Source organism: Podarcis cretensis, assembly GCF_951804945.1.
Source record: "Podarcis cretensis genome assembly, chromosome: 8".
Classification (NCBI taxonomy): Eukaryota; Metazoa; Chordata; class Lepidosauria; order Squamata; family Lacertidae; genus Podarcis; species Podarcis cretensis.
In genome coordinates this window covers 12,899,238-12,925,467 of record NC_137177.1, presented here as the reverse complement: position 1 = coordinate 12,925,467, position 26,230 = coordinate 12,899,238, and the positions used below count along the sequence as shown (strand labels likewise).

Sequence of the window (26,230 nt, the reverse complement as noted above, 5' to 3'; positions counted from 1 at the left end):
GGGTTTGGACAAGGGGATGGTAAGCCCCAGAATTCCTTTAACGGAATTCCCGTGCAGCAGCAGCATTGGAGGGGCAGGCACAGCCAATCCATACCCCTCCACCAACCAATTTAACCAATGCCTAACCGCCACCCGAGCCCTTGCGCTCGCCGCCAACCACTCACAAATCAAACCACACCCTCAACTTGGACACTACTGAATCCAACCAAATATCATTTCCAACCAAGGAAAGATGAACCCCATCAGCCCTATACAATTCAGCAGCCCGATATGAAATATGAGGGTGAGTTATCATGAAACCGCCCAAGCCCATCACCAACTTGCCAGCCGCGGAATTAATCCGTTTCCGAGCTCGCTCGGCGGCCGCTGGGTAGTGACTGGCCCGCCAAATGCGGCGTTGAAGCAGCTGTGACCAAATCAATTTAGCATTAGGCACCATAGCCGCCAGATCCCTCAGGTCTTGTAAAATAGCAAGACGCAGCCCATAGCAAGAAGAGGAGACCAGATCATTTTCCCCAAGTTGCACCACGATCGCCGAAGGGGGGCCAACCAACAGGACACGCCTTTGCATGAGCGGTAAGAGTTCCCTCCACCGCATCCCCCTTCTGGAGATCCAGGACACCTGCACATGCTGCGGAAGGCCCAGTCCATCTCCCAATCCAGACTGGCGAGCTCTGTCAGCAGCCCAATGCACAATACTGTGCCCCACTATCCAGATGTGGATAATGGCAAGACCTAGGGTTAAAACAGAAATGTAAGTACACAACCACACTATTTCTGCACATATGCTTTGAATGCATCCGACCACCACCGACCCAGGTCTTTTATCCTCTTCACAGATAAACCCCAATGGGCAGCCGTCATTGCAGCACCAATCCGGAAGGAGTGAGGAGCGAACTCCGATGCCTCAAGGCCACAAGCTGTGACAACTTTACGCAACACCTTAGTGAATTGATGCCGCACCAATGGGCGCCCATTTTGGTGAATAAACAGGGGCCCTTCACCCGCAGGTCGCAAGGCCAGATACTTCCTAAGATCCTTTACCGGACAAGGGCCACTTTCCCCAGTCGCCAGGAGCCTAATAACGGCTCCCCTATCTAGCTGGTCCGTCTTTGAATTTCTAACATTAATCTGCAGGTCTGTTGTAGACATACTCACGTCCTGCAGCAACAAGCCCCTAGAACCTCCATCCCATTTAGGCTCAAGGACCACCTCTCCTACTCTCAGGGCCCCAAAGAAAGCTAATGAGAAGGCTGCAGAAAATAGACGAGCCTCAAACTTAGACCAACAGATGCTACGCAGTTTACTGTGCATCTGCGCTAGCAGCTCAAATGTGATGGGCCGTCTGGGAATAGGCCTAGAAGGAGTGAGTCGCCCCCATCCCTCCAAAGCTCTGCGCACCACAAACTTCCCACACAGATCCTTGTTAAAATTTGCCCTACTAAAAAAGGAAATTGCTGCCGAATGGAGTCGCAGCGTCCTGGCCGCCCGGCGCATCTGGAAAAGATGTGCCAAATACCTGAGCACCTGAGAGGTAGAATGGGGGGCAGTAACCTCCCCAGCAACCGACTGACCATTAAATAATAAAAAATCAGCCCAGGCCTTTTTATAAGACCTCAGAGTGGAGGGGGCAACAGATGCAGCTACTCCCTGTAAAACTAAGTGCTGCCAAGGTTCCAGAGATGATCCGGGAAAATTTCCGGACGGTCTCGAGCCACTGGCGCCAGGGACCTGAATCACTCCATCTGAAAACGGGACAGAGCATCAGCAATCTCGTTAGATATGCCCGGAACAAAACGAGCAGAAAATACAATATTAAAATGCAAACAATGTAAGACAAAAGCCCGAAGCAGAGCTGATACCCTAGGAGATCGTGAAGACTGCTTGGCTAGTACATTCACCACTGCCTGGTTATCCGACCAAAAACACAGTCGATGGTCCTTGAAATGCTCAACCCACAAGTGAACGGCCACTACAATGGGAAAAAACTCAAGAAAAGTTAAGTTCCGAGTTATAGCTTCGCCACGCCAAGCAGGAGGCCAGCGCTCAGCACACCATCTGCCGTCCCAGAACAAACCAAACCCAAGGGACCCCGCCACATCAGAGTGCACCTGGAAGTCATTGTGGAGGTTCAAAGTATCCTGCCACAGAGACACCCCGTTGAATTCCTCCAGGAATTCCAACCAAATGTGAAGGTCAGCCCGCACCTGACGAGACTCAATGTCGCATTTGGCCAGTAGGGCACCAGGCCCAAACTTCTGTATCATCTTGATCGCGTGATCAAGAGAAGCATATTTCACCGAACAAAGCTCTGGGGGAATCACGTCATTTACTGACGTGCCTCTAGGATGCGAAAGATTATGAATAAGGCGGAATTCCCCCGGAGCCTTCTTAGGAACTATACCCAATGGTGAAACATGCAAATTAGGAAAAGGGGGAACAGAAAAAGGACCGGCCATACGATGTAGAGCCAGTTCTTTTTTGATTTTCTTACGCGCCACCTCTGGCATATCCTTAACAGATTTCTGGTTAACAGGATTCCCAGCTATAGGGGTCGATGCCACCGGAATCCTGAAGCCCAAAGAAAAACCATCACGCAAATAGGACGCCGATTCCTTGTCAGGGTATGATTCCAATAAGGACAGTAACGGCTGTAGCCGTACAGGGGTATAGGCTAAGGAGGATAGGAGACTACTTTCCAGCTCCAGTGGCTGGCACCTGGGGAGCGGCTTTTGGGGGCTGCTGAGAGCCCCCCCTTTACAAAAGGGTCGCCGCCCCCCTACACACGCCGATGCTGAATGGTTCTCTGAGCACTTCTCACACAAGTGGGAGTACCTACAAGGTTCACGTTGGCAGACACCCTTATTGAAGTCCCAACAAAATGGCTTGTGACCCGCCCTTTGGGGGAGGACCTTAAACTTCTGCGGATCAGGGGCCTTCTTGTCAATACGTGGGGCCACATAAGTGGTCCAGACATCCAAGTCTTTTCGGTCCCAGCGGGCAGTGGGGATCTTGGCTGCTTTATGTCTAAAATTCTGATCGTAAGACAACACAGCAGTCTCTCCGGCCATCGTGAAGGCCGAACAAACTATAGACAGGTACACCCATAAATGCAAAGACCTTCTAGGATAGGCTGCTGAAACGACGCCAGCGAAAACTTGAAAACTATCTAACCATTGCTCAAAAGTCCTATCCGCTTTGGCTATAATCACCCGCTTTTTAGAAGCAGCAAAGCCTTTTTCTAAAGGCTCCTGACCATCAATCGGAGGGGCCAGGCTAAAGATGTCCACATAACGACCGTTTAGAATCCTGGACCGCAACTTGGTAGACAAGTGGGCACCCGGAATAAGATTCCTAGCCGAATTGGTGGAGACTTTCACGTCAGGCACCAAAATCCCTTCCTGACACTCTTGCACCGCCCCATACTTTGCCCTGTGAGAGTTCGCCCTCTGCTCCCAAACCCATTTAGGGAGCCCTGAGGTCTCACCGAAGCCCCAGTAAAGCTTCAGGGAAGCTTCCTCCTCACTGCTGGAACTCTGGGAAGTACCTGAAGAGGAGGACGAAGTGTCCTTCCGTCTCCGCTTGGTGCGCCTCCTGGAGCTCCTTTTGTGACGGCGGTGCCCACCAGAAGAGACCTTCAGCGGTGGCGGAAGGCTGTCCTCAACCGAAGACTCCGATACATCAACTTGACGCACAGTGCCTGGAACTGACTGAAAAGAGACAACCTGTGAATGACCCGGAATTGAACTATCAGCTCCTGAAGGCTGGGCAGGTGAACCCCGCACAGCTCGACCCCGAGTGGATACCCTTCTCCTGGCCCCACCCCTGGCAAGGCTCCACCCCCTAGGCGCGGCAACCTGCGACACAGGTAAGACCGGGGACTGGGCCAGTTGCATATCAGATAAGACAACCCCGGCTGATAATGGTTCTCCCTCTTCTTCACTAGATGATGTCACTGGAGAAGAAGCAACCATCGGAGGAGCTGGTCGCACTGAGGAGGTCGACGGAGTTGAGTGGCATTGCAGCAAGCCTTCCATCTCAGCCTCAACCCGTGCCAGCGCAACTGGGTCACCCGCCAAACCAGAGACCATGGATTGAATGCGCTTCAGCGACTGGCTAGGCTCAGGCGAACGTAAAGCCTGGGACGGGCCTTTAATAGGTCGCTTTGCAGAAGAGGCAGGTCCAGGTCTCCTAGTCGCCTTCTTTGGAGCCATTCCTACTATTGGCGGGAGAACAGAGAAAAGTACAAATCAATAGGCGAAAATATATATAGCTAAGATAATAATAATAATAATAATAATAATAATAATAAAATAAAAATAAAATTAACAAGTAATTAATTAAATTAATTAATCAGCAGGTCAGTACGACCGTAAACTCAACCACTAATTATTAAATAGCTTTGTGAACAATGAAAGGTGGCTAAATAATAGCCACACCACCAAAATGGTAAAGCAGGGAGTTAAACTACCCTGCAATTACCTCAACAGCCACTAGGGGCCACCAGCTGGAATTCAAATGCACCTGCAGTTGCACGGCAAGGCCGCCAGAGGCCCCCACTCGAACAGGCAATTCCTGTAATTACGCGGCCTGGCCACTAGAGGCCGCACTTTCAGACGAAGAGAGGCAAAATGGCGCTCCCGCCAAATTGCCACAAAATGGAGGACCCTCTGGCCAATCGCCAACCAGTGCCTACAGCCTCCAGAGGTAGAAGGGAGGTGAAAATAATAGACGGAAGCGGTTAAGGCCCAAACCGGCCTGACAATGGGCCCACGTGCCGCGCCCCCGACCCGCTATAGAGGATCGCGGCGGCAGCGCGACCCACACGAGCCCAGAGGCGCCCAACTGCGGCGCCGGAGAGGACGACCCAGGAGGCCCTCTGCGGAGAAAGGCAAGTCACCCCGTGCTCCTCCCCGGGCCCTCCCCGCTCTAGGGAATGGGCCCCAGCAGTCTGCGCCACCGCCGCGACGCGCCCCGAGGCCGAGCCCGCAGCTGGGGCCCTGCAGGTGGGCGGGCGAGCTTAAGGGAACGGAAACACCCGCTCCCCAGGCAGGGAGCGGCCAAAGGGAGCCCGCGGCCACCGGACGGGCACCAGACCAGCAGCCGCAGAGGCCCAGGAGAAGCGGCGGGGGGGTGGCGGGAAGTTAAAACGGCACCAACTAGGCCAGACGAGGCCACGGCAAACCTCTGGGACCCTCAGGCCCCCGTGCAGAGGGGGGGCAAACCACCCACAGCCCCAAAGGCCTGGTATTAAAACGCCTGTACCGCGAGGCAGGGAAAGGGGCCGATCCCCCGGCCCGGGATTCAAACTCGGCCGAGAATTGGGCCGTAGGCCACCCGGGACCAGGAGCCCCCCCCCCACCAAAGACGGCCAGGAACGAATCAACCAAGACCAGAAGGGGTAGAAAAGGCGAAAGGCCAACTAAAAAGGATAAAATTAGCAATAAAATTAAGGGGAAGGAAGAACGATAGAAGGGAAGAGAGAAAAGAAAACAAACAAGAAAGCTAAGAAAAGGAAAGGGGGGGAAATATACGACCAATCTCCAGCTGAAAGCACTCCGATGCTGTGATCCAGTCTCCACAGCAAAAGAGAAAGTAACATGCTGTGGATCTCGCTTAAATAACCTCTGATCCCACCCCTAAATTAGCAACATCCAATTTAACCCAGCAACACCAGCTTACTGTGGGTGTTTTGTTTAGCCCCATCCGCAACACGTGCTCTCTTTTTAGTGAGAACACGCTTTGTCAGAGATGTTATTGTCGTCCATCTTCCAACGCGCCACCTGGTGGCCCTCCTTTCTTCCATCTTTCTCAAATCTTCTGGCATTCACTGCCATTGGCTGCCCACAAATTCTAGTGTGTTATTCTGTCCTGTTGCACTAATGGCTTCCTGTGAATTGAAGGCTGACTAAACCTCAGATGTGTAGGGAGCTGCAAGAATTGCCCTATCAAATTGCCCCATCACTGCTTGAGGTGTAGCATAAGGGTTTGCACACTCCTCAAGGCCCTTTGGGCTCACATTGCTCAGGAATCTGTGGAAATAGACATAAGCACCTTGAATGTTACCTGGCAGCAAATTGGCAACCAGTGCCACTTTCTCAGCAACAGAGTGACACGTAGGCAGTAGCTTGCTGCCATGAGCACTCTGGCTGTTGTGTTCTGCAATAGCTGCAGCTTCTGGACCTGATACAAAGACAGCCCCACTGCATACTGCCAATGTCAAGTCTTTAGGTTACCAGTGCATAAACCACTGTGTCTAGGCTGCCAAGCAATTGACCTGTCTCCAAGACCCAGAAATCACTCATTCATAAGGCCTCCAGTTTTTCATGGGTCAAGCTCAGTTTATAGGCTGTTATGCACCATGGCATCCAGGCACCAATCCAGAGTTTGTATTACGGAGTTTCTAGAGTTGGGTATCTTCAACATATGGAAGACACTTCACTCCAGAACTCCAAATGACTGTTCCCAACACCTTCATATTGATGTTCAATAGCCACTGCATACCCTCCAGCATTCCTCAGATGAAAATAGGGACATTTCTCACGCCCCACAACTGACACTCCCACCATTTTTGTCCCCCCATGCCCACATACAGCATCTTCTGTCAGAAGAATGGCAAGTTCCACAACCACATCACGCACAGGACACAGCATGTACAGCCTCCACTGACCAGAGAAAACCTCATAATCCCTCATAATTTATTTTATTTCATGCTTTGGTACATTTACAAAAAGGAAAGCATGCATTAATAAATAAATTTTAGAAGGTGGCAACATTAGACAAATAATAATAATAATAATAATAATAATAATAATAATAATAATATATTATTTATACCCCGCCCATCTGGCCGGGCCTCCCCAGCCACTCTGGGCGGCTTACATAAAAACCAAAAATACAGTAAAATATCACACGTTAAAAACTTCCCTGAACAGGGCTGCCTTAAGATGTCTTCTGAATGTCAGGTAGTTGTTTATCACTTTGACATCTGCTGGAAGGGCGTTCCACAGGGCGGGCGCCACTACCGAGGCCCTCTGCCTGGTTCCCTGTAGCTTTGCTTCTCGCAACGAGGGAACCGCCAGAAGGCCCTCGGCGCTGGACCTCAGCGTCCGGGCAGAATGATGGGGGTGGAGACGCTCCTTCAGGTATACTGGACCGAGGCCGTTTAGGGCTTTAAAGGTCAGCTCGGAAACATACTGGGAGCCAATGTAGGTCTTTCAAGACCGGTGTTATATGGTCTCGGCGGCCGCTCCCAGTCACCAGTCTAGCTGCCGCATTCTGGATTAGTTGTAGTTTCTGAGTCACCTTCAAAGGTAGCCCCACGTAGAGTGCATTGCAGTAGTCCAAGCGGGAGATAACCAGAGCATGCACCACTCTGGCGAGACAGCCCGCAGGCAGATAGGGTCTCAGCCTACGTACCAGATGGAGCTGGTAAACAGCTGCCCTGGACACAGATTTGACCTGTGCTTCCATGGACAGCTGTGAGTCCAAAATGACTCCCAGGCTGCGCACCTGGTCCTTCAGGGGCACAGTTACCCCATTCAGGACCAGGGAATCCTCCACACCTGCCCACCTCCTGTCCCCCATAAACAGTACTTCTGTCTTGTCAGGATTCAACCTCAATCTGTTAGCCGCCATCCATCCTCCAACCGCCTCCAGACACTCACACAGGAACTTCACCACCCCCACTGGTTCTGATTTAAAAGAGAAACACACACACACACACACACACACACACATATATATATATATACACACACACACACAGTGGTACCTCGGGTTACATATGCTTCAGGTTACATACGCTTCAGGTTACAAAATCTGCTAACCCAGAAATATTACCTCGGTTTAAGAACTTTGCTTCAGGATGAGAACAGCAGCAGCAGAATGCTCCATTAGCTAAAGTGATGCTTCAGGTTAAGAACAGTTCCAAGTTAAGAATGGACCTCCGGAACGAATTAAGTACGTAACCAGAGGTACCACTGTGTGTGTGTGTGTGTGTGTGTGTGTGTGTGCACGCGCGCGTGTGCGCGTGTGTGTGTGTTTGGGGAGGGGGGAATCTAGACTCCTTTCACTCCCCCCTCCATGCCGTCCAGGGAGGCTTTGCCCTCTCCCTGCCCCTCAGATCCAATGCATTTTGTGGGGAAGGGCCTCAGTTGTAGTAGCCTCTCCTCCTTTACCTTTCCCATCTCTGCATATAATAATAATAATAATAATAATAATAATAATAATAATAATAATTTAATAATCATTTATTGTTTATACCCCAGCCACTCTGGGTGGCTTCCAGCAGAATATTAAAACACAATTCTAAGGCTTTCACCATCCAATCTTCCTTTCAGGGTATTCTCACAACTTTCCACTTCTTAGCATAAAGACCCCTTGCCACTGTCGCTGCATATCTAAATACAGCTGCATATATAAGGCAAATGACGTGGAGCTGAGCTTCTGTATATCCAGCCCCAGTAAAAGATAGTCCCTTAAATACGCAAGCTACTCTGGACAAAGACCTACATTCCCCCATCCCACCTGCTCTTAAATGTAACCAACTTATTTTAAAGAGCAAGTGGACCAATTCTTTAGCCCAAAAACAAGTGCATTTAACAGGACAGAGGAAATCTAGATTGTGAGTCACTGTGCATTTTATTACTGTACAACAAAGGAAACTGGAAAGACACTTACCAAAAATAAATAAATTCGTGATTCTGACTATCAGAGAAATCTGGCAAAATTGCCTGGACTTCTGGAAATCTAATCCAATTTCACTGCTGAGGTATGGATTATGGTGTAACCTGATGGGGCTTCACTTCCTGGGTGGTGAAATTGAGGGTGCCACAGGTTAAAGGGGGGACATGTCATTTGAGCTCTTGGAAGGGGGAAGAGATTGATTTACCCCAAATGCAACTGAATTTAATGGGAGTGAGGGGATCCGGGTCACTGTGCATTTTATTACTGTACCAAAAAGGAAACTGTTGACAGACATTTGTCCCCCTTTCAAAAAAGTTCATGCTGTCAGGGAAACTGCCTTGGCTTCCAGAAACCTAATCCAATTTCAGTGCTGTAACCTGATGGGACTCATTTCCCCACATGCAGGATTGAGAAATTGAGGCTGGCACAGATTAGGAGGGACGTGTCCTTGGAGTTATTGGAAGGGGGAAGAGATTTAATTGTTTTTCAACACTGTGCTTTACATTATGGTATAGCACAATTAGAATTCTAGCAATTTGTTGCACTGCCCTGAATCCATTGTTCCTGGGTGCTGGCAAATTGCTCCTTGCAATCCTCTACAAATTCCTCCAACTAAGCCTCAGTTCCTTGCTTGTTCTCGAAGTCCTTCTTGGCTCTTCAGCTCTCAGGAATGATGAAGACACTCCTGATCTCCTGCCTTCTCTTGACCCTTCTGAATCCAGGTGAGCAGAACCACAGCTGCTGGGCTGTTCATCATGTTTCCAGGAAGGAACTAAGTGGGGGGTCAGCCATTAAAGCAGGAGAAGAAAGGAAGAAGGACTTGTGCTTCCTTTGAAAGGGAGAGGAATAAAGCATATGGTCAAGCTACAAGGGATCTTCAATCAGGATAGTTTGTTCCCAATATTTGTTTTTATTTAACCAAATACATACTGAGAGGTGCAGTATCCCGGAGTCCATTGGGGGAGCAATGGGGGCAGTTGCCCACTCTTGGATAAACCAGAATCCTAGGTTTCATCTACAACAAAGAGTATGTTTCTTGAAATTTTTTCCTGTTTACTTACCTCATTGTCCACTCAAATTCTACCCCTTCCTCCTGAAACTTTGTTCTCAATATTAAATTTTACCAAATGCATACAGAGGTGTGGCATCCCCAAGTACATTGGGGGAGTAAAAGAGGCAGTAGTTCACTCTTCAATAAACCGGAGTCCTAGCTTAAATGTAAAGAAGTGGTGTCCAAAATTTTTCAAAGACGGCCAGATTTGATGAAAAGAAAAGCCGTGGGGGCTGACCAAAGGGCCAACCAAAGTTGTTAACCTTTTATTTCAGAGCGGAATTATCCTGCCCCCACCCCATGCAATCTTTTAGTTTGCTGGTGTTACACACCACCCCAATCTCTGAGTGGAGTCAGGTTCCAGGGGTACCAGATGTGCTTACAAGAGTCTGTCATGTTTGCTGGTGCTGATGGGAGTTGTAGTACAACAACTTCGGGAGGGTTAAAGGTTTCCCCACACCTCTACTGGTCCTCTCCCTCAGCCTGCAGGAGTCATTTTCTACAATCATTCTCTGGTCTATGCAAGGCCCACCCCTATTCACAGAGTTTAAGATCTACTGAAGGAATATATATAGGAAGCATTATGTAGCTGAACAATGGTCCATCTAGTCTAGCCTCTTGTTCGTGCCATGGGTTAAGCCCGAAAGCAGGATCTGAGTGCAACAGATCCCTTTCTGCAGTTTCCAGTAACTAGTATTCAGACAAATAGTGCCTCCAATGTCCCAGAAAAAAAAATATATCAATTGAGGATGGTAACCATGTATTTATCTAGTCTGCTTTTGAAGCTATCCAAGTCGGTGGCCGTTGCTGCCTCACGCAAGATGGCGTTTGTGGCAGAAAGTGTTGTGTTCATGTACCCTGATGCAGACCTATTCCCCCTACATAGTTACTAAAGTTTTCTAAACCCATTTTCCCCTGTCTGCAGTGGCATCTCTGACATGTGAGTCTTGTTGGAATGAAGGAAAAGATTGCAAAAACGCCACCACTGAGGAGTGTGACGAGTCCAGTGATCAGTCCTGCATGTCTGCCCTTGGAGTAGGCAAACTGTGTAAGTGAGAAGAACTTTCAACCTCTTTGAGCACCAAAACGTAAACCCCCTGACTCATTTTCTAAGGGCATATCTTCGCCCCAAGCCACAGAACATGACTTTTCATAAAGTAGTGTTCTAGATTCTGCATTGCCTGTAGGAGCAGGGAAGAAATTCAAGACAGTTCATATTTAAAGGTGTGTTTACTCAATTGAAAGAGCAAAACAAAGCCATCCTTCAGAATCTGCCCTTCTCCCATTTTTGCAATTCACGTGTCCAGCCATGTAATCAATAGACAAATGCAGTTTCATGAAATATATATCGCTAAGTGAAATCACCATCATGGTCTGTCTCTCATACTGGAAGTGGGAGAAAGAAGCTGCATGACGAGGCTTATAAAGGTTATTCCTCCCTCCCTCCTTCCTTAAACTGCTTGGGTTAAGAGCACACTGCTACCCTCGCCTCAGCCAAGCAATTTTGCAAAAACCACAAATGACCACTGGCTCACATGAGCCAGTAGTGGGATGGGGACTCAGTTAAAGTACTCTCCCTCCCCAGCTGCAAGAGCCTGGGTGGAGTGCAGGCTCCAGGCAGAGACAGCCTTGGCTGCCACCTGGCTTCCTTTTTCAGCACAGGAGGAAAGACTGAACCCACTCTGCCAGTCGAATGCAGCCAGGCAGTGCAGGCAGCCCTGCAAGGCACAGGTAGGGTGGCTTTGCAGCCTGAGCTTTGCAAATGACCACCCCACAAGGAAAGAGGCAGTGTGCCTGCACAGACACCAGCAAGGCGGAGGGAGCCTCAGAAAGGAGCTCCAAGGTGGTATTTGCTTAAATGTATAGAATTCAAGATAAGGTATGTTGAAAATGTAAGGAGAGAGAAGGGAACTTCTTTCATATGTGGTGGATGCGTCCTAAGATTAAAGCCTACTGGGATGTTATATATATATATATAATGAACTGAAAAAGATTTTCAAAAATAATTTTAGTAAAAAAACTAGAGGCTTTTTTATTAGGGATAATAGGTGAAAAAATTCCCCAAAAGACATAAATATATTTATGTATGCTACCATGGCAGAAAGGATACTTTTAGCCCAGAAATGGAAGCAGCAGGAACTTCCAACGTTGGAAGAATGACAGACAAAGATGATTGAATACGCTGAGCTGGCGAGACTGACGGGAGAAATCCGAAACCAGCGAGACAAAGTGTTTGAAAAGGACTGGAGTAAATTTGTACAATATATGAATGAACATTACAAACTTTTTAAAACATTTACAGGATTGATTTAAAATATTTTGTTAGGTTAGGATTTGATACCTGGATATAAATATTAGAAGTCTTTTAAGTATGGAGATAAAGTAAACAGGGTGATTTAGAAATGAGAAGATAAAAGTGATTGCATATGGAAGTCAGGGAGGGGGATGGGAGGAAGTCAAAGCTCAATTTGAGCATAGATATATGTGATGAGGAAATTTTATTTGGTTGTTATAAAGGAAAAAAGAAATTTTAATAAACATATTAAAAAAGAAAAAGGAAGAAGCTCCATGGTCCCTGCAACAAACAACAGGGACCATGGGGTGGGTCAAATGGGGGAGAGGAACTGACGAGGAGGTGGCAGATCTTGCCTCCAAGGATCACACCACAGCTTCAAAGGCAGCAGCATCATAGAATCATAGAATCATAGAGTTGGAAGAGACCACAAGGGCCATCGAGTCCAACCCCCTGCCAAGCAGGAAACACCATCAGAGCACTCCTGACATATGGTTGTCAAGCCTCTGCTTAAAGACCTCCAAAGAAGGAGACTCCACCACACTCCTTGGCAGCAAATTCCACTGTCGAACAGCTCTTACTGTCAGGAAGTTCTTCCTAATGTTTAGGTGGAATCTTCTTTCTTGTAGTTTGGATCCATTGCTCCGTGTCCGCTTCTCTGGAGCAGCAGAAAACAACCTTTCTCCCTCCTCTATGTGACATCCTTTTATATATTTGAACTTGGAGATCATATCAACCCTTAACCTCCTCTTCTCCAGGCTAAACATGCCCAGCTCCCTTAGCCGTTCCTCATAAGGCATCGTTTCCAGGCCTTTGACCATTTTGGTTGCCCTCCTCTGGACACGTTCCAGTTTCTCAGTGTCCTTCTTGAACTGTGGTGCCCAGAACTGGACACAGTACTCCAGGTGAGGTCTGACCAGAGCAGAATACAGTGGCACTATTACTTCCCTTGATCTAGATGCTATACTCCTATTGATGCAGCCCAGAATTGCATTGGCTTTTTTAGCTGCTGCATCACACTGTTGGCTCATGTCAAGTTTATGGTCAACCAAGACTCCTAGATCCTTTTCACATGTACTGCTCTCAAGCCAGGTGTCACCCATCTTGTATTTGTGCCTCTCATTTTTTTTGCCCAAGTGCAATACTTTACATTTCTCCCTGTTAAAATTCATCTTGTTTCTTTTGGCCCAGTTCTCTAATCTGTCAAGGTCGTTTTGAAGTGTGATCCTGTCCTCTGGGGTGTTAGCCACCCCTCCCAGTTTGGTGTCATCTGCAAATTTGATCAGGATGCCCTTCAGTCCATCATCCAAGTCGTTGATAAAGATGTTGAATAAGACTGGGCCCAAGACAGAACCCTGTGGCACCCCACTAGTCACTCTTCTCCAGGATGAAGAGGAACCATTGATGAGCACCCTTTGGGTTTGGTCAGTCAGCCAGTTACAAATCCACTGAGTGGTAGCATAGTCAAGACCGCATTTTACCAGCTTCTTTACAAGAATATCATGGGGCACCTTGTCAAATGCCTTGCTGAAATCAAGGTAGGCTACATCCACTGCGTTCCCTTCATCTACCAGGCTTGTAATTCTGTCAAAAAACGAGATTAGGTTAGTCTGACATGACTTATTTTTCAGAAATCCATGCTGACTATTGGTGATCACAGCATTCCTTTCTAGGTGCTCACAGACTGTTTGCTTAATGATCTTCTCCAGAATCTTCCCTGGTATTGATGTCAGACTGACTGGGCGGTAATTATTTGGGTCCTCTCTTTTCCCCTTTTTGAAAATAGGGACAACATTTGCCCTCCTCCAGTCTGCCGGGACTTCGCCCGTTCTCCAGGAATTCTCAAAGATGACTGCCAGTGGTTCTGAGATCACATCTGCCAGTTCTTTTGATACTCTTGGATGCAGTTCATCTGGCCCTGGAGACTTGAATACATCTAGACTAGCCAAGTATTCTTGTACTATCTCCTTAGTTATTCTGGGCTGTGTTTCCTCTGCTGAATCATTTGCTCCAAATTCTTCAGGTCGGGCATTGTTTTCTTTATCGGAGAAGACTGAGGCAAAGAAGGCATTGAGGAGTTCAGCCCTTTCTGTTTCCCCTGTTTGCATTTCACCATCTGAGTGACCCCACTGTTTCTTTGTTCTTCCTTTTGCTACGAACATACCCATAAAAGCCTTTTTTGTTGCTTTTAACCTCTCTAGCAAGCCTGAGTTCATTCTGTGCTTTAGCTTTTCTGACTTTGTGTCTACACGTGCTGGCTATTTGTTTGAATTCCTCTTTGGTGGTTTCCCCCTTTTCCATTTTTTGTACACATCCTTTTTTAATCTTAACTCAGTTAAAAGTTCTTTAGATAGCCACCCTGGCTTCTTTAGGCACCTTCCTTGTTTCCGTCTCATTGGTATTGCCTGAAGTTGTGCTTTTACTGTCTCCCTCTTAACAAACTCCCAGCCATCATTAACTCCCTTTCCTTTTAGTATTACTGTCCATGGGACCTCACCCAGCACTTCCCTAAGTTTTATGAAGTCGGCTTTCTTAAAGTCAAGAAATTGAGTCCTAGTATGCTTGGCTGCTCCTTTCCGCTGTATAGAAAACTTCAGAAGAGCATGATCACTCGCGCCTAATGATCCTTCCACTTCTACCCCACTAACCAGGTCATCAACATTGGTTAGGACCAGATGTAAAATGGCTGTTCCTCTTGTTGCTTCTCCCACTTTCTGGACAATGAAGTTGTCTGCAAGGCCAGTGAGGAATCTGTTTGATCTTATGCTCTTGGCTGAGTTTGACATCCAACAAATATCCGGGTAATTGAAGTCCGCCATTACTACTATCTCCCTTCCTTTTGCATGCTTGGCCATCTGTTCCAGGAAGGCATCATCTATGTCCTCCGTTTGGCTTGGGGATCTATAGTAAACTCCCACAATGAGGTCACTGTTATTCTTCTCTCCCTTAATTTTGACCCAAATGCTCTCACTTTGGCTTTGAGGTTCTAAATTTTGGATCTCTTCACAGGTATCCACATCCCTGACATATAACGCCACTCCTCCTCCTTTCTTGTCTGGTCTGTTTCTCTGAAATAGATTGTATCCCTCCATTATAACATTCCAATAGTGGGACTTATCCCACCAGGTTTCAGTGATGCCTATTATGTCATATTCAGGCAATGCTTTTCTTGGTGGTCAGATCGCATGCCCCTGTGGATTCTGCCACATAAAGGTAAAGGGACCCCTGACCATTAGGTCCAGTCGTGACCGACTCTGGGGTTGCGGCACTCAACTCGCTTTATTGGCCGAGGGAGCCGGCGTACAGCTTCCGGGTCATGTGCCAGAATGACTAAGCCGCTTCTGGCATACCAGAGCAGTGCACGGAAACGCCATTTACCTTCCCACCGGAGTGGTACCTATTTATGTAATTGCACATTGACATGCTTTCAAACTGCTAGGTGGGCAGGAGCCTCATGGGTGGACCAGCCCTATCTCCAGGTCTAGTTATTTCCTTTTCCAATTTTTTCTTTTATAGCACTTTTGGGGTCAAAAATGGTTATCAAGTCCTGCATTGACACAGAGTTGTGTGATGCAGACTATGCCAGTTCCTCCATAACCTCATCAATGTACATCCACAGCAAGATATCCTGCTGCAAGACAGATATGTGCAACAGTGGACCTCCTGAAAGTAAGTATCATCATGAGGAAAGATGATCTCACAAAACTCAAGCAATGAGAGAGGTCAAAAAAGACAAACAAGTTTTTGACAGTATCCTGATGTTAGGGACTGGCTAGACAAGGAGGAGTGGTGGCAGCCAGTCGCTCCAGGAGGCGCCTGAGGGTGACAATAGGAAAGAATATTTCAAACCTGATTCAGACTGGTGGGACAAGGAGGAGCCACTGACAGAGGGAACGAGCAGGGAAGCATTGGAGCCATAGTATGGGGGTGGCCGGAACTAATAGAACAGAACTCAAAATCCCAATAAGAAGATTACTTGAACAACATACAGCATCTATTAGCAAAAATTACAAGGGAGCATCACAGTTTTACCTTAGTCCTAGAAACACCCCTCCCGTAATTTTACTCACAGTTCCTCTCCTGCAGCAGCTTCTGATATTTACATCCTATGCTTTCCTCCAAAACGCTTGAGCTCCTGCTCACCATTTTGGCCTTAAAATATCCAGTGAAATAGGTTAAGCTGAGAGATGGTTCCTGGCCCCAGGCCACTCAGCAAGTGTCATGGCTACAGTGGAATTTGAACCCTGGTCTCCTAGATTCTGGTCCAACCCTCTAACCACTATACTTCACTGGTTCCTTGGTTTCCCAGAGTTCTAGCCCACAAACCTAGAGTGACCCATTTTCTTCCATGCATTTTCATTTGTAGAGATATTTTTAGTGGGACAGGCCTCTGTTCTTCTTGTATGGGAAGGAACTGATTTCTTTTAGGTTTGCATTCAGGGAATTAATATCTTCAAGTTAAAGCAAACGCTAAGAAAGATATAGTCAATGCAATGGGCTCCAGTGCCACCTAATTACTAAGTTATAGAGGAACACTATCTACACAAAGGGGAGAACCAGGTGGTGCAAAGAATAAAAGGTTTTTTAAAAAATACATTTGTTGCTCCACTCACTTTCGCAACAGGCCCTGCCACTGGCATTTGGTCTTGAGAAGCTTGCCCTGAAGGAAATGTGGCCCTCAATGAAAACAGTTAATACGAAGGTTCAAACTGTAAGCCTTGGCTAGGCCCCTGGCATACACCAGCTGCTGACGCAGGCCTGTATCACCATCACCAGATGTTCACAGATGTTCATATATCACCATATGTTCACATTCCCTTGTTCCTGATGTAGATCTTCACTCACCCCTCCTTCCTTGGTGGGAGGAGGCACCATTTTATTGTTCACCTTAGCATTCCCAACACCCTAGTGTAAGCTTTTATTGTAAACGCTATAACAACACTAGGACAAAGAATTCTGGGAGTGGTAGTTTCTTAAGGGTGCTGAGGGTTAATTGGAAAACCCCTATTCCCTCACAGAGCTATGGATTAGCAAACAAACCCCACACAATAGTTCTTATTAGCTGGCATTTTTTCTTAGGTGAAATCATTATTTTACCAAAACTAAGCACATGTTTTCCCAGAAGTGATTTTTAAGAACAAAACTACTAAGAGCTTTCTTTCTCTTTCCCACTCTAAGGAAGAGGGCCATTTTGTAGAATTTTATCATCATTTGTGTGCATCTGTGGCTGCCATTTTGTCTCTCAGAATGTCACCCAATGCTGCTCAGTGCTAAAACCAATTGCTTAAAGTGGTATCCCTGCGCTTGAAACGTATGCTGTGAATGTGGCCCCAGTCAGAAATCTATTGCACCATGCCTTAATGTATCCCTGGATGAATGGAGCATGGCTGAAGTGCTGGAAGGTAGTAGGCATCCATCTTGGAAGGAGTACAATTCCTACCCCTCACATACAACAAGTTGTGGTTTGCATCTGCAAAAGAAATACATTGACTAACTGCAATGTTGGTGTGGTGATTGTTTTCCAGTGCCTGAGAGTGAGACGAGGGAGCCCAATGGGCTGAAGTGTCCGAGTTGCATCAACATCTTGTCAGACGAGTGCGAGGGCTTGAAGACCGTCAGCTGCAGAAATGAGGAGGATCAATGCTTCTACGTTGGGGGTCTCATGAAGTTCGGTGAGTCTTGTATGATGGAGTGCATCTAGAGCCCCATCAGTACTATGCAGTTAAAGCAGTATCACGCCACTTTGAGCCGTCATGGCTTCCTCTAAAAGATGCTAGGATACTTTGTTTATTAAGGGTGCTGAAAGTTATTAGGAGACCTACGTTGCCCTCACAAAGTAAGGGGATGGACAGGAGTCCAAGGAGGAGGGATGTTTGCGCAGGGAGGTGGGAGGAGGAGGAGAATACAGGGAAGGGGCTAGTGATTTCTGCGGTTCTTGTCTGGAACCCTATGCCTCTTTATTCCATTTTCCCCCCAGCAATACCTTAAAAGCCCATTCAGATAGGCACATTCTCTATTCCCTTTTGCTGTTCATTCCAATGAGTTTTAAATGTTTTAATATAATATAAATGCTAATATAAATATTTCTTGTAAACCCCCAGCAGTTTTTACTGCAAACAAGCGGTATACAGATTTTGTTAAATAAAAATACATCTTAAAAATTGCACTGTAGGAACGAAAATCATGACAGACGAGTAGTGGGTGTCATGTGGAGCGTCTGCCGGGGAAACCCCAGGAACTCTCTTTTATTGAATATTACAAGCATTGCCACAGATGTGCTTGTGGCTGATTGGTTGATACAAACACAAGGAAACTCATTGCCGATTGGTTAATGCAAATACAAGGCGGCAATTACGTGTGAGAGGTGGGAATTACATGTGAACATTAATCACCGATAGATTAAAGGCTGGGAAGAGAGGTTGGAACCAGACAGGCATGAAACCTCCTAATTAAATTATAACTAAAGATTGATATAGCATAAAACAATTACTAATGATTGATCATAACATGAATCATCACAATCATTACTCAATTCTACAGAACGTCGATATTGAGAGCGGGAATAATGATGCTTTTTTTCACTGGTCCATTGTTCCATCCATACAAAGATGGTGGATTTCCAGTTGAGGGGGAGTGCAAGCTTACTCATTAAATTGAATGGTAGCTTGTAATTGTTGTAATAGGTCTCTGCCCCACAGATTGAGGTGGATTTTCAGTACACAGGGCTGAATGTATGCAATGGCTGCAGAGCTATCAGGCAGAGAAACAGGCAGCCATTGTACGCTTTTGGAAGAATTTTGAGGGCGACCCACACCCCAGACTGCAGAGGCAGACTCAAGGGGCCATGTGGGGTCCCAACAATTACTGGAAATTACAGAAATGTCCGCTCCTGTGTCAATCAAGCCTTCCAGAATTTTGCCATTGATTTTATACTTACGAAGAAGTTTCTGTCCACCGATCCTCTGGATCACAGCTAACAGCTGTGGAGAGAGAGGAGAGAGCTGGTGCAAATTACTATCCATAATAGAAGCAGTAGGATGAGAAGGGAGCACCACCAAATGCGCCCAAGACTCACCCTTTTTCAACTGCATGGGCATATGGCTCCAAAGTTGAACCATTATTGTGCCCACATAGTCAGGATCCAGAACTCCAGGAATAACCTGGATTCCTTCTTTCGCTGCAGAGAATTTGGGCAAAATTAAGCCTGCGACCTTAGGAGGTAGTGGGCCTGCCAATTGGGTGGGCATGAACACGATTTCACCAGGTAAAGCAGTATCTTTGGTTTCCTGGTTAATTAAATCAATGGTGAAATCAGAAGGTGTTTCCGTAGGGAAATTGTCAATGGTGGAAGCTGACGGCAGTGAACTCTCTATTTCTCCTGGCCCGAGAGTGGGGCCAAGATGGAGTTTCCCGAACTCCTGCACTGATTTGCCCAATGATAGCCTTTACCGCATTTTGGGCATTTTTTGGAAGGTTTAGCCTTATTGGCATCACCATTCCTATGCGCCCCACCGCCAGGTGCTCCGCATTCTTCTGCAAAATGACCTGGGCGCTTGCAATTAAAGCAGTTACCAGTTGGCTTATTGCCAGCCTGGATGGCGCCGGCAAGCAAGGACATTGCATGGCTCTGGCTTCCGATTTCCGCACAAACTTGGATCATATCTGCCAAATCAAATTTAGGACGATTCATGATTGACTGCAAAGCCTTCTTACAGTCGGTATTTGCATTTTCAAAAGCCAATTTTTTCATCAATTCATTCTGGGCTGTAGTGTTATCAACCTGCCTAGTAACTGATTCTTTCAATCTATCTATAAATTGATGGTAGGGCTCTGAATGGTGTTGCTTAATACTAACAAAAGAGCTCAGCGGTTGCCCTGAGACAGGGACTTTCCGAAAGGCGCACTGTACACAGGTCGCGGTGCGATTAAAATGTACAGGTGTAAGCGTCGCCTGGGCTGCTATAGTATCAAACGGACCAGCACCGTAAAGTTCATTGGCTGTATGCTGCGGATCAGACAGGGCTACAGCACTATGCTTAAATTCACTTTGAAAAACCACATACTGCACTGGAGATAAAAGCATGTGCATCAAATCTTTCCAATCTTGGGGTAGCATTGTATAACCATTAGCTATCCCCTCCAGCATCCCTATCACATAGGAAGATTTTAGGCCAGAATCAGCAATGGCCCTCCTTAATTCTCTCATTACAGAATAAGGAAGCGTTTCGTACAACACCTGTTGCTGAGCAGTCCCAGGGTGTGTGTAGGTGATAGGGAAAGCAGAGGGCATTTCACCAGCCCATGCAGATTCTTCCTCTAAGGACAGAATTCCTTTTTGCCTAGCTAGAGAAAGTGAGGTGCGCACAGCTCCTGTAGGAGAGCACGCAGGGGCTGTGGCAGGCAAAGCAGGCAAAGGAGGAATGGGAGGGGTGGATGGGTTTGTGGGCTGAGGCATAGGGAGGGGTTGGCAAGGCTGCGATGGAGGCAAAAGCTTTGGATAAGGAGGGGGGGATTGTCTGCTACAGCCAGAAGGGCAGGGGCCGAAGGAGACGCCTGGGGTCCTAATTTAGAAATGGCATCTGCACATTTCTGCCAGGTGAGCAGACAATGAATCGGAGCCCTTGGTTCTGCAAAGAGAGTCTTTCCGATCTTTTGCCAAGTCTCTACCTCCAAGGACCCAGTCTCTGGATAGGAGGGACATTGGCAAGCAATCTCCAAAAGCAATTGTTCAATTTCTTTTAAGGAAATATGAACGCCCACTGCCCGCTGTCTAACTAAAGAAAGCAATTCTCTAGCATGCTGTTTTTGGAATTTAGTCAATTCCCCCCATATTCACGAAGTAGCACGCTGAGACTTTTCCAGTCGAGTGAAGTACAGGGGCTTGGCTGCGTAAGGGATCCGGCACGTCGAGGGTCACCAGATGTAGGAACGAAAATCACGACAGGCGAGGAGTGGGTTTCATGTGGAGCGTCTGCCGGGGAAACCCCAGGAACTCTCTTTTATTGAATATTACAAGCATTGCCACAGATGTGCTTGTGGCTGATTGGTTGATATAAACACAAAGAAACTCATTGCCGATTGGTTAATGCAAATACAAGGCGGGAATTACGTGTGAGAGGTGGGAATTACATGTGAACATTAATCACCGATAGATTAAAGGCTGGGAAGAGAGGTTGGAACCAGACAGGCATGAAACCTCCTAATTAAATTATAACTAAAGATTGATATAGCATAAAACAATTACTAATGATTGATCATAACATGAAAGAATATAATAATCAAATTCTATAGATGCAATCAACTATGCATGGAGAACAGGTCATCATGAACTTAAGATGAACCGAGCAAAGAAGGAATGTCTTGGTGTTTGGAACAGGTCTGTACAGTGTGTGCAGAAGAAACAAGACTTCCCAGAATGCAAGAGAAAAGAAGCAATGCTTCCCCATAATGCAACAGTTATGTGCAGAAGGAAAACTTCCCTTTATTGCACTTTAAATTGGAGGGGGGCAGGATGGAAACCCACAAGCCCAGGGGCCAAAGGCATTCCTCTTGGACTCTTTCTCTCTGGCCTTTGGGATCCTACTTAGCCACATCTCCTTTCCCTAGGCCACGCCCCTCACAAGCCCCACCTCAAACCCTACCTGTATGCTTTGGCCTGGCTGGATTGTTGCCCCTGAATCTTGGTTACCTGGAGGGAGTACAGAAAGGGGGGTTTGAATGTATCTAGAAAATAGCCTGCCGTGTAAAGGTGAATTTTACATATGCCCCTGAACTCTTGTTAAACTGGAGGGAGGACAGAGAGGGGGGTTTGAATGTATGTATAAAATGGCCTGCCGTGTTAAGGTGAATTTTACTTCTGTTTCCATTGGCATGTGGACCTCCCAGAAGGTCACCCAGACTGGAAAAAGGCTCTTGGTCTGAGAAAAGTTGCCCACGCTTCTGTTTGAGGGAGAGGGTTTTGGATTCAAAAAATATGTATGTGTTTTTCCCAACAGGGAAAAGCAGCCTGAGGGGTGCTATCCGAGGCTGTGGAACAGCTAGTTTGTGTGACTACTATGAGGGGTTGCTGGAGACTGATCTTGAATCATTAGGAATTGAGATCACTCAATTTGAGTGCACTGAAGCAATGGACGAGGATTCCAATGAGCTGTAGCTGAGAGAAGGCAAACCACCACCGCCCAGAAGAACCCACCATTTATGGAAATTGGAGGCCTAGTGGTTGAAGCAGGGGAGGTCTCAGCCTGAGGACACCCAGGCTTTCTTTCCAGAAGTCTAGAAGCTCCTCCTTAAAGAAAGACTGTACTTGACTTTCAGGTGCAAATGAGGTCATTGAATCATGTCCAAAATAAATATATATGGTTAATCATGTATGTTGCATCATTTTACCAAAAGCAACATTTCTTGGGAAAAATAATAGTGCTTGGAGGTGGGAAATAGCTTTAGCAGCGGGCAGGGGTGAAATTCCTGGCCAGACTTTCAGGTCCAATTTTAATCAATTAATATTAGCCAACTTTGGGTGGTGCATCCCATTTCTCCGCTTAAGGTAAAATGGGGGGAAAAAAGAAATGGAAGGAAGATAAAGTCCCTACCTGAGAAGAATGGCAGACTTTGGGCTGCCTTGCTGTCAAGAGTGGTCTATCCCATTTCGCCACTAGAGGTAAAATGCAGAGTGCCACAGCAGATGTGCTGCGCAACCCCCACCAAAGCTAATACTTCAGGAATTCTTTAAGACTCAGTAAATGAGTACAGCATATTTTCTTCTGCAAAACCATGTAAATATTCTAAGGTATTTACTTTAAAGTTTGTTGTGGCCTGTCCCTCTTGTACAAATTCAGATACTTTTTAAAGTGTCGTTTTGAAATTCCTGGGGGAGATTAATGAATCACAGTCCTATACTGGGACACATTTCAGTCATGTAACAGCTCAGACTAAATGTTGAGGCAGACAATTCGGTCTCACTGTTAAAGAGAGCCAGCAAGCTTTGCCTCCATTTTTTAAGGGGACTCAGGTTTCTTCTGGTTCCATGAAAGTTTGAGTTAAATCTTTCTCAGTAAAAACACAATTTTCACCGAGTGTCAGGCCTAATGAACACAACAGATCATTTCCTGTAGGTCTTACTCCATGAAATCAATTACCAAGACGAAAGATCCCCAAACACTTCGCATCTGTCTAAGTCTCCTCTCCAGGGCTTTTTCCTTCACTGAGACTGTGTGCAGCTGATCTCTCCTCCGCCCTTTTCATGCCCCTCCTGGGGGTGGTGTTTGGGGGGAGAAGGGGAGCAGCCTGTTGCAGGAGGAGGAGGAGACACCTGTGACCAGAGGCACCAACCTGAGCCCCAGAATGTGGGTGCCCCCCCCCACAAGGACAACATGATGGTATGACATCACATCATGCCGTCACCTGCTGCCCTTCAAGAAGAGATGTGTATTGATGCTCGGAAAAGTTGTATTTATTAGATATTATCCTCCCTTCCTCATGTTTGTAAGTTCAGCAGAGTGTATCCCCTTGCTGCTTAAAAAGTCTTTCCTTCCACCCCCCCCCCACCCCTAATCACACAGATTCTTGCTTGAAAACGGTAAAGATAACATATACTCACTCAGAATACTTGTTGAAGAGTAACAGATACAGCAGCTTTGTCCAGAGGGGCTTAAAATGGTAATCCAGTTACAAAGACATACTTTGGTCAAGCTTATGATGGAGTCTAAGCTTTGGACCTCAGACAAGCACATATTTCTACATTGCTGGAAGAATGGTGATGAGAAAGCAAAGTGCCCAAACCCTCAACAAAATGGGGCACAGTGGGTGAAATATACTCGGAGTCAAGTGTGGATTTCATGCTTTTTATTCAGCTTTATTTACACAGTGGCCCCCACATGATTGGCTAATTCCGGGATTCACCTGTAGGCCTATCAGGTTGTGGATTCACTACCACCTGGAGCTGGATTGGGTGGCTCCTGTGGACAAATCAGAGTGCTGCATTCTAAATCCTATTGTTCTTGGACCAATCAGACTGCTTTATTTTGGATCCTATTCAACTCAGTACATAACACCCCTCCCCTCTAAGTTCCAGTCCTGCCTGGGAGGTTGCATTCATAGTCCTCAACGTATGCTAGCCACCTATGTATGTGTTGCGGCCTAGGGTGTTCCCTGGTCAGGAGTTTGGGTTCTGGCTCGTGTTCCAAGGATGCTGGCTGTGATGGGTCCATTTGGTCTGGCGCAACTGGCTCATTCAGTCATGGCTCTGGTTCCGGTGTCCTTTCAACCTTGTGGGTCCTCTCTGTATTTACTGATTCTGCCTTCCCTGCAGCCCCTCCTGCTCTACGGGCCTCACTGTCCCACTGTTCCCTTGGGACCCCTCTGACCTGTCCTCCTCCTGGGAATCATTTCTCCTGGGAATCGTCGCCGTAGCTGGTCGCAGTGGCAGTGCCAGCATTGCCCCCCCTCCGTTAGCACCTCGTACGACACGGGGCCAATGACCCTGGTGACTGTGGCGGGTACCCATGCCGGGCCTCCCCACAAATTCTTTGCATACACTGGGTCCTGGGCCACGAAGGTCTGGGGGTTCCTGCCTTCTCCTACCACTAACTCAGCCTGAGCTCATAGTAGCGAGGACTGGAAGTTCCCCCCAACTGTCTGCTTTATATACATTATATACAAAATGGGCCCCACGTGATTGGGTGAATCCGGGATTCTCCTGTAGGGCAATCAGGTTGCGGATTCACTTCCACCTGGAGCTGGATTGGGTGGCTCCTGCGGACCAAACAGACTACTGAATTCTGGTTCCTATTGTTCTAGTACCAATCAGACTGCTGCATTTTGGATCATACTCAACTCAATACATAACAGTGAGAGTTCATTCTTGGAAACTTACAGGAAGAAACTCAGAGGGCTTCAGCTCCTGTCATTTGCCTATCTAGCAAACATGCATTGCTGGTTTGGTTGCATGGTAAATATCCCACACTTCACAGGCGGGTGGCAGTCCCCTCAGAAGGTGGAGCACATCACCCACAGGAGAGGCAAGGAAAATCTGCCTTCTAATTCACCTCTCACCCTGAGCACTCACACTATCTTTCACCAGGACTTCAGCGCCACGTCTCTACATCCTTGGGGAGAAGTAGGCAGGGGCATGTTAGCAGATGAGGAAGCAGATGGAGGAAGAGGCCTCATGGCATTCTATGTAGTCTTACAAAAATATAAATGCTAGTCTTCACACAATATAGGCATATATTTTCTGATGTCCCCCTTGTGATCCCAAACAGAAGAACAATGTACTACCTTCCCCCCCGCCCATAGGCCCTGTGGAGGGGCACGCAGTGGCTGCATTTGTCCCCCAGGTCAGCGGTTCCCCACTCCTGGTATAGATTACTAAAGGCCTCCAGAGTTTCCCGATTTTCATTCTCCTTTGGCTTCCCTTACTCAGCCAAATGAACAGCTTGGTGATTTTAGAAAGAAATTGTGACACCATGTTTCTTCAGCAGGTACATTGTGAATCCCCTCATCTTCAGCAGGTACATTGGGTGAGCACCACTTTGAGGCAATCAAAATTTGGGCTAATGTTAGATTTCTCACAAGCTTCAACTGGCACAGCTTCCATCAGCCTGCTGAACCAGTCCAACTGTTCCAGAACCCTGTTGTCGCAATGGCCAGCAAGATGCCTGTGCAAAGCCCCAAAGCAGGACTGGACAGCAACACCAGGTGGTCCCATCCTGTCCCCCCGCTTGTGATTCCCACCAACTGACATTCACAGGAATACTCTCTCCAACACTTGAGGAAGAACATGGCCAACTTGGTTAGTAGCCATTGATACCCTTATCCTCCATCAGTTTCTTCTATTCCTCAATCAAACACATCCACGTTGCTGCCCATCTTTACTTCCTGAGTTTAACCATATGCTATTTGAAACAGTACAGTGGACCCTCGGGTTACGTTACCTTTGGGTGACGTAACTTTTGGGTTGAGGACGTAGCAAACCAGGAAGTGGGTTTGCCACTCGAGTACACGCAGAAGCGCTCTACGCACCTCACGAATGCGCAGAAGTGCTCCACGGCGCTGTACACATGAGGAGAACAGGCGCCTCAGGTTACAAAGATTTCGGGATATGGCCAGGCCTCCGGAACAGATCCCATTCGTAACCAGAGGTACCACTGTACTTTCTTCCATCTTTCTCAAAGCTTCCAACATTCACTGTCATTGGCTGC

General features: G+C 47.1%; 1 protein-coding gene across 1 annotated transcript; it reads left to right on the top strand.

Annotated features, from left to right (window-relative positions):
* Positions 1-9,326: 9,326 nt before the first annotated feature.
* On the top strand, positions 9,327-22,256 carry LOC307221683 (phospholipase A2 inhibitor NAI-like). Its single transcript, XM_079986441.1, has 5 exons — positions 9,327-9,410; positions 10,665-10,787; positions 15,549-15,701; positions 17,558-17,704; positions 22,028-22,256. Exons 1-5 carry the CDS (start codon positions 9,359-9,361, stop codon positions 22,183-22,185), a joined length of 633 nt encoding a protein of 210 aa, XP_079842567.1. The 5' UTR covers positions 9,327-9,358; the 3' UTR covers positions 22,186-22,256.
* The last annotated feature ends 3,974 nt before the right edge of the window (positions 22,257-26,230 follow it).

Excerpts from the sequence above, each read along its gene's own strand:
- LOC307221683 (XM_079986441.1), top strand. The coding sequence starts at position 9,359 with ATGATGAAGACACTCCTGATCTCCTGCCTTCTCTTGACCCTTCTGAAT. Across the intron at positions 9,411-10,664 it reads CTTGACCCTTCTGAATCCAG|TGGCATCTCTGACATGTGAG; the intron begins GTGAGCAGAACC and ends CCCTGTCTGCAG. Across the intron at positions 15,702-17,557 it reads CAACAGTGGACCTCCTGAAA|TGCCTGAGAGTGAGACGAGG; the intron begins GTAAGTATCATC and ends ATTGTTTTCCAG.